The sequence below is a fragment of the Caretta caretta genome, chromosome 1 (assembly GCF_965140235.1).
Source record: "Caretta caretta isolate rCarCar2 chromosome 1, rCarCar1.hap1, whole genome shotgun sequence".
Classification (NCBI taxonomy): Eukaryota; Metazoa; Chordata; order Testudines; family Cheloniidae; genus Caretta; species Caretta caretta.
Genome location: NC_134206.1, coordinates 295,540 through 309,727, shown reverse-complemented (window position 1 = coordinate 309,727; position 14,188 = coordinate 295,540). Strand labels below are relative to the sequence as shown.

Sequence of the window (14,188 nt, the reverse complement as noted above, 5' to 3'; positions counted from 1 at the left end):
TCCTGTCACCCCAGCTACACCATCTCTTGGGGAGGTGGATTACCTGCACCACTGGGAGAACCACTGTGTAACAAGCCCTTGGTCTCAGTCATGCATGTCTCTCCCAAGGCCAGCTCATAAGCCAGCCACTGACACCTTCCCACTTTGTTCTCCGGCTGGGGGCAGTACCAGGGATGGGGAAACCTGCTAGGCTGAATCTCCCGACCTCCTGACTCCATGAGCGACAGGGTTTGTTTCAGCCAGTCCTTTAATGACCCACTCATAGCACAAAACAATCACACACAGGCCTCAGCTCTCCAGCTCTGCTTTACCTTGTCCATAACTGGGCGCAGCACAGAGGGAAACGAAAGACACCTAGGAATCCCAAAATGCAGGCCAAAATTCCCCGAGTCCATGAAGCAGTAAATAGCGGCAGCCAGGTGTTTTATTTGCTCCAACCCCGAATCAGCCCATCCCACTGCACTACTGGGGACACTCCCAGCGCCAAGACCCTTATTTCCTTGCGCTGTCGCTGCTCCCCCTGAGGAAAGTTCATGTGAGAGCATCTCCCCTCCCTGCGCGGGACTCCCCCAAAGCACCTCCCACCATGTCACCCCCTCCTGGGGGCCTGGGGCCAGGCAGGGGAATGCACAGCTCAGCTGCCACACTGGGCTGCAGAGTAGCAGCGCCTGAGATAACTGGAGGGAGGCACCAGCAGGCCTGAGCGCGAGGTAGGGGGAAGCCTGAGCTGTTTCTTTCCAGGAGGCCCTGAATCCCCACCTGCTCACTAAGGTAAAGGGGCAGGAGGAGCAGTGACCTGCCCCTTGGCCCTACAGCTCAGAGGAAGGTGCCCCTGCTCAGGATAGATGTGATGGGAAGGAGGGAGGGAGGGGGCGAGAATGGGGGTGGTCCTGTGGTTTAGCCCACTGTGTACCCGTCTAGCCCCAGGTCTTTCCTTCTGCTGCCGGCATCACTGGTTGAGCAGAGCTCTCAGGAGCTGTGGGAAGTTGGGGGTACCCCAGCCTGTGACGGGGTCCCAGGAGGGGCCAGCACAGAACCCCTGCCCTTCCACTGCTGCATCCAGACACGACAGGTGGCAGCCCATGGTGACCTGGGGAGTCAGAGAGCTCAGTAAGTGCACGCTGCAGTCGCTAGCTGCCCCGACCGCATGCAGACAAGCACAGAGCCAGGAGCAAGGCAACGGGGAATCACTGCCCTGCAGAGGGGGAGTTCCAGCTACAGGACACTCCAAGGCTGGGGCTGGAGCAGCCCCAGCCAGGCCGTCCCCTCCCCTGGATCCAGGGCAAACCAGGGGGGATCCCTTCTTCCTCCACCCTCAGATAGGGCTCGTCTCTCCAGCTCCCAGGCCTGCGTCCTCCCCTTGCACAGAGCCCACAGCTGCTGACACTTCACCCCTCAGCCCCACTCACGTCGTAGAGGGCGGTACTAGGTCCCTTCTCCTGCAGTTTGTAGAGCGCAGGGTTCAGGAAACCCAGGGGCGGCAGACCTTTCTGCAAACGGCGGTCGTTGATCAGGGCCACAATGCCCCCCACCACAGGGGTGGAGGCCTGGCGGGGGGAGGAAAGGTGCGTCAGGGCCCTGGAGATGTCAGGGGACTCATCGCCCACGGCCCTGCCTAGGGCTGCTCCTTACCGATGTCCCAGACACCCAGGGCAGGGGGATGCGGTTGGTCACCACCCAGTAGTTGTCGGACAGGGCAGCCAAGTCGGGGTAGGCACGGCCGCTGCTGTTGTAGTAGGAGCGGGGTGGCAGCTTTGGGGCCGAGTGCAAGAAATTCCTGACAGCTGCAGCCTGGAAGAGACAGACAGATGGGGAGGGAAACCTCGCACCTGGGCCCGGGCCCTGCCCCTGCTCCCACCCCACCTGCCACCATCCTGCCCCTCACCACCCCCCCCAGCCACCATCCTGCCTCTTCCCCCAACCCATCCCACCAGTAACCCCCCAACCTAGCCCCCACCCAACCTGCCAGTTACTGCGCTGCACTTCCCGCACCCAGCCTCACACCCCGGCCCAGCCACACGTACCTGGTAGTCAGGCATAGGGAAGACATTGCTGAAGCCCCCGCCACTGATATAGTCTGTCACCTCCCAGGTCACTCGGAAGGGGTTCTTAAAGGCTGTGCCACCCACTGTAGTCACATAGGGGCTGTGGGGACAGGTGTGGGGAGCTGCACTGGCCAGGCCACCAGAGACAGCTTCTCATTGTGGGGCCAGCAGCTCCCACAACTCTCACGAATACCGCAGGAGCCCCCACTTCTCTGGCCTTCCAGGCCCCACTGCCCCCTAGTGCTGGCAGTTCTCAGGGCTCCCTCCCCGCATGGCCCTGGGATTGCTCAGGCCCCCAGTTCTCAGTCAGTTTGCATTGGTCTCTGAGCCCCTTTCCATTCCCTGGGGAACCTTGCTGCCTGCCCTGACCGGCCTTCCCCTTTAGCCTTCCTCTCCTATCTGCCCCTGCCGTCTGCCCCATCCCGACTGTCCCTCCAGCCTTCCCAGCCAGGCCTGCCCTCCCTGCCTTCCCCCACCCGGCCTGCCCCGGCCCGCCTTCCCCCTCCAGCCTGCCCTGACCCGCCTACCCTTCCAGCCTTCCCCTCCTGCCTGCCCCACCTGGCCCGCCCCTCCGGCCTTCCCTGCCTGGCCTGCCCCCCGTCCGGCCTTCTCTCACCACCTCCCCTGCTCTCACCCTCCAATCTCGTCTGTGTTGCTTCTCCCCATCTCTGCCACAGCAGCCCCAAACCTCCTGGCTGGGGCTCTGCCAGGAGCACTCAGCCCAGGGCAGAGCAGGGCCAGGAGTTGTAACAGGCTGCGCCCCCCCATGCCGCTTGGCCAGGGCACTGCATGCTGAGCTTGAGGCCAGGGTTGCAGCATTGTCTTCCCAAGACTTCCCAGCCCTCCCCACCCTTTTACCTGGAGGCTGGGAAGCTGGGCCGGAAAGTGTGCCTCCCTCCAGCAAGCTTTCTGCAGCCAGCTCCCTCATCACCTGCAAGGCAAGAGTTCTGGGTCAGCCTGGCCTGTGGGTGGCGGTGACAGACGGGGCCGAAGGGGATGGCCGGTGAGGCCTGGACCCTTGTTGGGGCCAGGAGCCAGGCACCCACCTCCCCACCCGAGTGCTGCAGGGAGTGACCAGGGGAACTCCTGGGTCTCAGCAGTGTCCATAGGGCACAGCCAGCAGGATCCACGCGCTCCCAGGGAGGAAGGCAGCTGAGGGCAAGAGGCGCAGGCAGGCTGTGTGTACCTGAGGCAAAGAGCAGAGTCAAGCCCCGTGCAGCAGCCTTCATGAACTCCCAATTGAGACGCTTCATGTAGGCCCGGGACAGGCTGTCCTCATCGTCGCCGTAGCTCACCGAGTGCACCGAGGGCAGAGAGGACGTGTTACTGAGCAGCAGCAGCCAGGCCAGGAAGGGCTCCTGGCTCTCATGCCTCCCTGAAAGGGGCAGCAGAGAAGGATCAGCCCCATCTGGAGCCTCCATCCCCATGGGGCAGAGCAGAGAAGGCCCAGGAGAAGGAACATAACATAGGTTAGAGTACTTCTAGCCCCCAGGTCTCATCCTGGGCACTAATAGAGACGATATAACATGCCTGCCAGAACTGTTACTCACTATACTCATTGCAGTCAGCGAATGGCCCGTCCCTCATTTAGTCTTGCCAAGTCCTTGGCCTCAGATGCATCCTATGGCAGTGAGTTCCACAGGCTAATTACATATACCATGAAAAAGTATTTCCTTTCCATGTCACTGATTGTCCCCCTGTCCTGTTGCTGAGAGACCGGGAAAACAGAAGCCCACAATCTCTCTTCTCTCGATCAATCAGTAGTGATAGACTTTTCTCATGTCACCTCTCATTCATATCACTTCTCCCAGTCGTTTCAGTCTCTCTTGCACCCAAGAGAGATAAAAAGAGCTGGCCAAGCAGCTTCCTGAAATCCAGCGTAAGTGGTACAATCAGTTCTAGAGCACTGGGGAAGATCCACAGGACTGGAAGGAAGCTCACATTGTGCCAATATTCAAAGAGACCGTAAACGGGGCAGCCTGGGAAATTATACGTTTGTTGGTGATCATAGAATCATAGACTATCAGGGTTGGAAGGGACCTCAGGAGGTATCTAGTCCAACCCCCTGCTCGAAGCAGGACCAATCCCCAATTTTTGCCCCAGATCCCTAAACAGCCCCCTCAAGGATTGAACTCACAACCCTGGGTTTAGCAGGCCAATGCTCAAACCACTGAGCTATCCCTCCCCCCCAAGTTAAGATAATGGAGTGGCGGATACAGGACTCGATTAGTAAAGAAGTAAAGGAGGATAACAATTAATGCCAATCAACGTGGGTTTATTGGGGGGCACAGGCCTGTGTCGGGATGGGGTCGGTACTTGCATGGTGGTGGGGGAGGGGAGGAGATCACAGGCTCGTGTCGGGGTGGGGTCAGTACCTGCGTGGAGGCCTGTATGTGTATGGGGAGGATGTGAGGGGGGGCACAAAGGCGGGGCCTGTGTCAGGGTGGGGTCAGTACCTGCATTACTGAAGACCCAGGTGGAGATGTTGGCACCTGTGCTCATGATGTACTCCACATCCAGGCTGGCCTCCAGCCCTGCCTTGCCCAGCCCTTGGTGCCCGACCACCTGGTCAACCTGGGAACGGTGCCCAAAGCTGCTTCCGAAGAGCCACATGAACTCCGCCAGGTCGGCCGGATGGAAATACTGCTCCAGGAACTGCGGGGACAGGCAGGGACGGTGTGACATTCCTCCCCCACCCAGAGCACTATCCATCCCCCAGGCTCCCAGACTGGGACAAGCGCGCACCCCCTGCTGGGATCCCCACTGGCTGTCCCTGAGCCGGCTTCGGTGCCTCCACACTGGCCTCGCTTCTGCTGTCAACAGGTGGGGTTCCCATAGATCCTGGGGCACAGGTAGGCCACTGTTATGGGGTGTGTGTGTAACCATGGTTACCTGGGCTCAAGCATGGCTATTGTCACGGAAGGGTGTCACCACGGTTACCTGGGCACAGGCCTGGCTGTTATTGGGCAATGCCCCGATGTCCCCATCCGTCAGGTTGTATCTCTTGCGGATGACAGCGGGCGTCACGCCCAGATGGAAAGCTACCCTTCTCTGCTGGTACCGTGCCATCACCTCCTCCTTCCTCGAAGCTCTGGTCACCATCTTCCTTTCCGCAGGGAACCGGTGCAGGCCGCCCACTGGATGCCAAGGAGAAAGCACAAGAGGCAGGGTTAGGGCCTGCGTCTCCAGTGGGGTGTGTGGGGGGGGTCTGTTCTAGTCCCTCCTCCTTTCTGGTCTGCATGGGAGCAGTGAAAGCTCATTCACTCTGCACTGGGAGCCTCCCAGACCTCCGCCCCAGCAGGGCGGGGCTGGCCCATGTGCGGATGAGAGATCACCCACAAAGAGCCAGGTGTTGCAAGATGGGCGCTCTCCCCTTGGGGTCAGTGCAGCCCCAGTGCCCAGCAGGCTCCCCAGAGTTAGCATACCCCTACAACCAAACCGTTTCCATGCCTCCCTGCAGGGAAGAGCTAAGACTCCTCTTCACCTCCTATCCCAAAATGCTCCCTAGTGTTCTTGTGTGGTTGCTGAGTAGCTGCTGCTTCCCACCCCAGAGGTGGCTGCATGGTAGTGGCAGGTAACGTCACCCCATATCTTTCACCTCGCACGGCGGGGGTGGGAGCATCAGGCTTGGCTAACACTAGTTAATAATGCGTGGCCTGTTTACCCATTTGCAGAGTAGAGACCCCAGGACAGGTCTAGGGACACTGGTACCATGTCTGGGAGTAGGAGGGGCCTGACCGGCCAAGAAGGAGAGTGGAATGGCTGAGGAATTGCAGGAGCCAGCCGGGAGCAGCAGGTGCTTGGGTTAGCACATCTCACACACCAGGTGAGTCTGCATGAGCTCTCCAGGTCTCCACAGCGCCGGGAACACGCAGCCCTTCCCCCCAGCCCAGGCCAGCTCATACCAAAGTCAATGTGCTCAGCCAGCTCCTCATGGAGGGTGTAGTGGACAGGGGAGCGCACAGCGCTGCGCTGGCCGTTCACATAGCGATGGAACCGGGCTCCTGGCAGGAGACGCTCTGCAGTGCTGCGAGAATCAAATGCCACCCATCAGCCTGGGGTAGAGGGGGACCGCCTCCCAGCTCCATCCCTGCAGCTGCTGGAACTCAGGCAGCCCTGCCCCTCCCCGCACTACCCTCCCCCAGGCATGGCCCGGCTCACACTCTGTACACTGTGACATTCCCCAGGGTACGTGCTAGACCCTCCAACAGCTGCGTCCCCATAATTCTCAAACCTGGGGCCTGTTATACTGCAGCGCTTGTCAGAGCCATCAGCACGTGCCTGCTCAAAGCCATCAGCATGTGCATTCACTCCCCGCTAGACACAGGAGCCCTCTGACCAGTCCCTCATGAACTACGTACAGGGAGACATCCGCAAAGTCCTAGCCACAGCCTCGTCTCCCAGAAATGTGCGTCTGGCACTGCTGAACAATGCAAGCACATGAAAGGTCTATCCTTTCACAGGAGAATGATATGCACCAGCCTTGCTATCCCAAACAGAGCTTCCCACACGCAATCCAGACAGACTGGTTAAGATAAAACAATAAGACACTTTTATTAACAACAGAGAGACAGATTTTAAGTGATTTCAAGGAATGATGCTCAAGATTGTTACAAAATGAAAATAAAGGCGCAAAGCGCAAGCTCACCCCTAACTTAACAAGCTAAGTGAACTGAAAAGCAAATGTTCTGTCTCACCACATGCTGGGTCTCCTCCCCTTAGCTCAGTGCTCTGAGAGCAGCTGATGTCATGAGCAGCGATGGAGGAGGAGAGAAGGGAATTGGAGGCTGCTGACTCTCAGGCCTGGTCTATGCTACAGAGTTAGGGCGGTAAGGCAGCTAATCTGCCCTAACTGTAAGTGTCTACACCACAATGGTGCTCCCGCCAAGGGAAGTTGCCTCCTAGACAGCCTTGACAACTCCACCTCCGCGAGAGGCGCAGCGCTTAGGGCGATGTAGTCAGGGCCTGTTGGCTGTCAGCCCAGCATGGGGCTCACAGCTGGAACCTGGCCCCCTGCCCCTGCCCCTGCCCCGGGGCTCATAGCTGGATCCCCCCCTGGCTCCGAGGCTCACAGCTGGAATCACACCCCACCCCGGGGCAGACAGCCCGAGCTGGCAGCTGGGAGCCCGGCGCAGGGCTCAGTTTCATAGCAGGGAGCCTACCAGCAGTGAAACAGACATTGTCCCTTGCTCCCCACAGCAGAGGCACTAGAATCAGCACCAGCTGACACCAGAGTGCTGGTAGCCCAGAAGGCTGACACCACAGAGACACGCACACCTCTGCCTGACTTCCCCATTACCGACAGTGCAGCAACGGGGGGCTGGGGCCAGTCGGAGCAGTGATGGACTAGGGCAAGGGCAAGGTCACCAGACACCCAGTTCCCAGTAGGATCCAAACCCCAAATAAATCCGTTTTACTCTGTATAAAGCTTATACAGGGTAAATTCATAAATTGTCCACCCTCTATAACACTGATAGAGAGATATGCACAGCTGTTTGCTCCCCCAGGTATTAATCACTTACTCTGGGTTCATTAACAAACAAAAGTATAAAGTATAAAAAGTAGGATCTAAGTAGTTTCAAGTAATAACAGACAGAACAAAAAGAAAAGGAGTACTTGTGGCACCTTAGAGACTAACAAATTTATCTCAGCATAAGCTTTCGTGGGCTAAAACCCACTTCATCGGATGCATGCAGTGGAAAATACAGTAGGAAGACAGATATATAGACAGAGAACATGAAACAATGGGTATTGCCATACCCACTATAACAAGAGTGATCAATTAAGGTGAGCTATTATCAGCAAGAGAAAAAAACCTTTTGTGGTGATAATAAGGATGGCCCATTTCCAACAGTTGACAAGAAGATGAGAGTAACAGTAGGGGGGGAAAATAAGCATGGGGAAATAATTTTACTTTGTGTAACGACCCATCCACTCCCAGTCTTTATTCAAGTCTAATTTAATGGTGTCCAGTTTGCAAATTAATTCCAACTCAGCAGTCTCTGGTTGGAGTCTGTTTCTGAAGTTTTTTTCTTGTAATATTGCGACTTTTAGGTCTGTAATCGAGTGACCAGGAAGATTAAAGTGTTCTCCGACTGCTTTTTGAATGTTATAATTCATGTTATGATCAAGAATTATAACAGTCAAAGTGATGATTTTATGGGTCATTGTCCTGGTTTGCTAGAGAACATTTGCTTGTATACTTGCAGTACAGACAATACCTCTGTCTGTTCAAGTGATGTTATGTTATGGCGTACCTCAATGCTTTCACGGGATGAGTCGTTTTGGAATTCAGTAACCAAATCAATGAGGTTGGAGACCTCAGATTCTCCTTCAATACAACAAATCACATTTACCATTGCTTCCCTGCAGTACTGGGTTTACAATGGTGCCAGCGGCAACATGGCGCAGGGCCCACACTCAGAAGGGGCCCCGGCCTGGCCCGCTCACGCTGCACGCCGAGGCCCCGGCAGCCCCCTGGCCACCCCACCAGCTCCTCTCCACCCCATCCCAGTGCAGCTTCAGCTCCAGGCTGTCTCTGCTGCTCACCACCTGTGGGGTCCCGCCTGCCTCCCCAGAGCTGAGCCACCTGGGACCCGTGCAGAAGCCTGGCCAGTCTCGGCCAATGCAACGCCAGGCAAGTGGGTCCTGAGGAAGCCTGGCTGGGAGCAGGCACTGGCCTGGCTGATTGTGCCACCTCCGAGGGGCTGGAGTGATTCCCTGCCCTGGGATCAGGACCGGCCCCAACTGCGCTGGCAGCTCAGCCTGGCAGACACAGTCACCTTCCAGCAGGTCTGATAAGTGCGGCCAGGGCGTGGGGGAGTGGGTCTCTGAGGGGTCTGTGGAGGGCACTGTGTAGTTGTGGTGGGCGGGCTGTGAGGAAGGGCACTGGGAGGTGGGGGAGATCTGTGTGTTGGGGTGCTAGGGAGTGGGGGTTCTGTGTGGGGTGCTGGGCAGTTGTGGTGATGTGCAGGGCACTGTGCATTTGGGTGGGAGGGCTGGGGGGGGGGCTCTGGGCATAGCAGGTCTGGGTGATAATGGGATGGGGGCAAGGGCTGTGGTGTGGCATGGCCAGCTCCCGAGGGGAAGGGGCACGCTAGCTGCGCAGGACCGGGCAGGCCTGCGTATGTCTAGCAGCTGCCAGTTTGTAAACAGCTCCCTTGCACTGGGCTGGGCGGACCAGCCCCCCCGCCATGCCCCGCCTGTTGCCTCTAGCCGGTCCCTTGCTCCAGGGACTCATTTCCCCCGGCCTTTGCCCCCATGGAGCCCACAAGCATGTTTGGCGCTGGGCCCACAAATGGTTAATTTGGCCCTGCTTCCCTACTGTGACTGGCTTTAAGTGTATTTGTACGTACTGTTCGTGGGGCAGTTTTACTGTGAGGGCTTTTAAAATGACAGGGTGAACAAATGCACCTTTCTACCACTTCAAAAGGTCCCTCATGAGAGTTCTGCATTTTGTATCTTTTCACAGGGATTAACCAGTACCACAGCCCTCACGTCAAAAGATCAGTCACAAGCATTTTTACCATACCACACCTCTTGTTTGATTTGGCCATCAGTGCGAAATTAACAGGCAGCAGGTTTAAAACAAACTTAAGGAGGCACATTTTCACACAACGAACAGTCAACCTGTGCAAATCATTGTCAAGGGATATTGGGAAGGCCAAAGTAGAACTGGGTTCAAATAAGAATTAGATGAATTCATGAAGGATAGGTCAGTTAATGGCTATTAGTCAACATGACAGGGACACAACCTTATGCTCTGGGTGTCCCTAAACTTCTGACTGCCAGAAGAGACTGGACAACAGGGGATGGATCACTTGAGAAGTTGCTCTGTTCTGTTCATTCCCTCTGAAGCACCTGGCACCAGCCACTATTGGAAGACAGGATACTGGGCTAGATGGACCATTGACCTGACCCAGTATGACTGTTTGGACATGTTCAAAATATCATTTCCTACCAGCATTTCTATTGGAATACAATCCAACTCCCCAAATTTTAAGCTACTCTACAGAACTTCCCACTCCAAATGCACGTTAGCCAAAGTCACAGAAATTCCATATTTTCCCTATGTCAGGTAATATATGTCAGTCTCTTTGACCATGCTTTCCCTGACCAGAGAAATCTGAGCACCAGTTTCCCTCCAACCTAGACATTCTTTTCAGTTCACCTTGGCAACTGTGGCTGTAGGTACTGATAATATCACATTGCCAAGTACATCAAATGGAAGCCAGATCTCAGTCGGCCAAAGACAACAAGGAGGAAGTACCACTGTTCTTCAACCACAAATGGCTATGTTTGTAGCAAAACCAACTCCAGAACTGAAACAAAAGACAGACATGAAAATTCCAGAATTTTTTTACCATTGTAATATTCCCTTTTCTGTTACTGAGTGTTACGGAGTCACCAGGGCGATGCTCTGAAACTACTCCATACGAAGCCAGTCAGGACTCTGGGGGAGCCTCCTCTCTCTGAGCATACGGTCTCCAGGGCAAGAAGCTTACACAGCTTTGACCTTCCTGGGTCTGAAGTTACGAAGGGGCGGTCATAGCATCAGTGCAGGCAGCTGGAGCAGCCTCTGCAAGAGTCACACCCCCTCATTCCCACCATCTACACATTGACACAATACACAGGGAAACTGAGGCACACATAGCATTCATGCAAAACAGTAAGACTCACATACAACATAACAAGGGAAAATCCCCACTTCATCACACTGAGCATCCAACTTTTCAAGCAACGATCAGCTGCCGAAGGTTAGGCTACAAACTACCCAATCGAAAGCAGACAGAAGGGGAACTATTAGATGTTGCTACTGACGGCTTGAGGGTGGAAGCATGCAACAAATTGCATGGAAAAGCAGTCACATTAATCCTGGATGGCTGGACTAGGGTGCACAGTGACCCAGGGATAGCTAGCTGTGTACAGATGGGGAAATTAGGGTTTACATATCAGGAGCTGATACTGGAAGCAATAAGACAACTGAGAAGTACCGTGTGACACTGGGAAGAGAAGCCAAGCCACTAACAAATGCCCTGTACAGCTGTGTTGTTAAGAGCTACCTGACAGAGTATGAGACGTGCTTTGGAACGACATACCACCAGTTACGTATGGATGTACATCAGACCAGTTAAATCTACTCAGACGAGACCTAGCACCAAGTGCTTTGATGAAACAATACTGTGGATTTACAAAAGTATTTTCATAATCACCATCAGCCTGGAGCCTGGCTAACAAAATGCCAAGGATATGTAAAATCCCAAATCCCTGGTGACATGCGATGGACCAAACAACATGCCTGGAAACATAGGTTCAGCCGCTTTATTTTAGGCTTGTGAGTGACCACAAGGCAGACCGCAAGGACAGAGCGGCGGTGGCCTATAATATGCAGAAGATCAGACTGGAAGATTTGGTGGTCTCTTCTGGTCTTAAACTCTGTGACACTTGAGACCTGCAGGCATTTCTTGGCCAACACCGGAAACATGAGGAAGCAATTCCCCTGAACAATCCAGCCCCAGATTGATGCAGAGATGGCCCAATGCCACGCAGCCCCCACCACTTGGGCAGGGGTCAACGAGCACACAGCATGGGACCCTATGCAGGGTTACATCCCTGACCCGACACAGACCACTTCCACACAGCTCAGCCCCAGCCCCACCCCCCGGCCAAGGGACTCACCTTGCTGGCATCACGCACTCTAGGAAGTCCAAGGTGCTAATGGTCTTGCAGCCCTTGATGCCGTAGGCCCCCAGCCACTTGTGCACGGTGCTGAGCGTGAGGAGAGATGGCTGGACAAGTGTGCGCAGCTCCTCCAGTGACAGATACTTTCCTGCAGCATAGGGCAGAGGCAACAGCTAGTTGGCCCCCACCCAGGAGGCGAGTGGGGGAAGGGGGGGGCAGTAAGGCAGTTCTCTCGTGGAGGAGTCCAGCACTCCCGATGTCCCAGTGAAACATCTCCATATTTGTGCCCTTGGACTCCCACCACAGCATGTTTTCCCCCATGTTGTCAGATTCTGCTCTTCACAGCACCTGCGCCCAGAAGCAACTGCACTGGCTGGGCAAAGATATGCTCCCCGGGCAAGGGGGTGGGGAAAGCAGGGGCCAGCCGCATGAACAGCCCCAAGGCCCTCTGAAAGATCGCCCTCGGTCCCTGCTGTCTCCGGGGCAGTTACCATACTGAGGTGAATCGGGGTCCGAGACTCTTCCCACCAGCTTCGCCAGATGCTCCATGTTCTGCTGCCTGAGGGCAAAGGTCAACACAAGCTCGTCCAAGGGAGCGACCCGGCCCACGTGGCTCCATCCAGCAGGGACTCTGAGGGGAAGAGCGATCCTGTGGTGACCCAGCAGGATGGACTGGGGCCCAAACAACAGGAGCAGAGCTGGTGCTAGGCATAAGTAGAGCGACTCACGGGGGCCCCCCAAAATATTCCTGTGTAGAGGCCGCAATGGGCTAGCATCCCCTCTGGGAGGGTGTGGGGAAAGCCACCCCTGAGCCAGGACTCTGCCCCACCCAGCAGGGCGCTGCCCCCAGATATTCCAGGTGCATGGGTGAGAAAAAGGGAGCGGCGGGAGGGGTGACCTTCAGGCAGAGCAGAACCCAGCACTGGGTGCTCAGTTCCCACCCACGGGGCAGCACTTACTGGAGACTCTGGTCCGGCTCTGGGCCCGCTTGGGAGAGGCACCAGCCCGCGAGACTCACAGCGACCACAAGCAGGAACCTGCCACCGAAAGCACAGTGGACAGCATCAGGGCTGGATCAGGGAGACCCCACCCCGCAGCTCCTTCCCCTTCCCCCTCCCCCTACCGGGGAGACCCCGTTCCCCCTCCCCCCACCGCTCCTCCCCCGCCGGGGAGACCCCGCCCCCCCGCAGCTCCTTCCCCTTCCCCCTCCCCCTACCGGGGAGACCCCGTTCCCCCTCCCCCCACCGCTCCTCCCCCGCCGGGGAGACCCCGCCCCCCCGCAGCTCCTCCCCCCTCCCCCGCCGGGGAGACCCCGCCCCCCGCAGCTCCTCCCCCCTCCCCCGCCGGGGAGACCCCGCCCCCCCGCAGCTCCTTCCCCTTCCCCTTCCCCTTCCCCCTCCCCCTCCCCCTACCGGGGAGACCCCGTTCCCCCTCCCCCCACCGCTCCTCCCCCGCCGGGGAGACCCCGACCCCCCCCGCAGCCCCTCCCCCCTCCCCCGCCGGGGAGACCCCGCCCCCCCGCAGCTCCTCCCCCCTCCCCCGCCGGGGAGACCCCGGCCCCCCGCAGCTCCTTCCCCCGCCCCCGCCAGGGAGACCCCGTTCCCCCTCCCCCCTTTACCGCGCCTCCATCCCGTCCCGTCTGTCCCCAGCCCGAATCGACGTCACGAGCAGAGTCGGTCACATAATCCGATGAACCCACGTGACGAACCCGCTGCTGGGGTCACATGACAAGAGGCCCAGCCGGGGCGGGGCCACGGGGCGCCCCGGGGGGGGCGGGGCCGTCGGTGGGTTTCAGAGTGAACGAGCCATGGCGCCCGGCGCTGCGGGGACCGGATCCCAGGCTCCGCTGGGAGCCCCGCGGCCAGGGGCCGTCTCCCGCCCCGGGTCCTGCGCCGTCGGGTGGCCGCTGGTCGGGGCCGGAGCCCGGGCGGGGCGGCCGGTGGGGGGAGGGGGCATGGTGCGGTGGGTTGGGGGGCGGGAACGGAACGGAGGGGAGGGGGCATGGTGCTGTGGGGAGGGGGCGGGAACGGTGGGCATGGTGCAGTGGGCTGGGGGGCGGGAACGGAGGGGAGGGGGCATGGTGCGGTGGGCTGTGGGGAGGGGGCGGGAACGGTGGGCATGGTGCGGTGGGCTGGGGGGCGGGAACGGAGGGGAGGGGGCATGGTGCGGTGGGCTGGGGAGGGGGCGGGAACGGTGGGTATGGTGCAGTGGGCTGGGGGGCGGGAACGGAGGGGAGGGGGCATGGTGCGGTGGGCTGGGGAGGGGGCATGGTGCGGTGGGCTGTGGGGAGGGGGCGGGAACGGTGGGCATGGTGCGGTGGGTTGGGGGGCGGGAACGGAGGGGAGGGGGCATGGTGCGGTGGGCTGGGGAGGGGGCATGGTGCGGTGGGCTGTGGGGAGGGGGCGGGAACGGTGGGCATGGTGCGGTGGGCTGGGGGGCGGGAACGGAGGGGAGGGGGCATG

The 14,188-nt window shown here is 58.2% G+C and overlaps 1 protein-coding gene across 1 annotated transcript; it reads right to left on the bottom strand.

Moving 5' to 3' along the window:
• Positions 1-229: 229 nt before the first annotated feature.
• TPP1 (tripeptidyl peptidase 1) lies at positions 230-13,467 on the bottom strand. Its single transcript, XM_048854888.2, has 13 exons — positions 13,345-13,467; positions 12,686-12,763; positions 12,218-12,357; positions 11,724-11,874; positions 5,951-6,072; positions 4,986-5,182; positions 4,502-4,700; positions 3,232-3,420; positions 2,904-2,976; positions 2,025-2,145; positions 1,633-1,791; positions 1,410-1,547; positions 230-1,090 (listed from the first exon to the last, which is right to left on the bottom strand). Exons 1-13 carry the CDS (start codon positions 13,353-13,355, stop codon positions 950-952), a joined length of 1,719 nt encoding a protein of 572 aa, XP_048710845.1. The 5' UTR covers positions 13,356-13,467; the 3' UTR covers positions 230-949.
• Positions 13,468-14,188: the final 721 nt, after the last annotated feature.

Excerpts from the sequence above, each read along its gene's own strand:
- TPP1 (XM_048854888.2), bottom strand. Across the intron at positions 11,875-12,217 it reads CCCCGATTCACCTCAGTATG|GAAAGTATCTGTCACTGGAG; the intron begins GTAACTGCCCCG and ends CCTATGCTGCAG. Across the intron at positions 6,073-11,723 it reads GAGTGCGTGATGCCAGCAAG|CACTGCAGAGCGTCTCCTGC; the intron begins GTGAGTCCCTTG and ends TGATTCTCGCAG.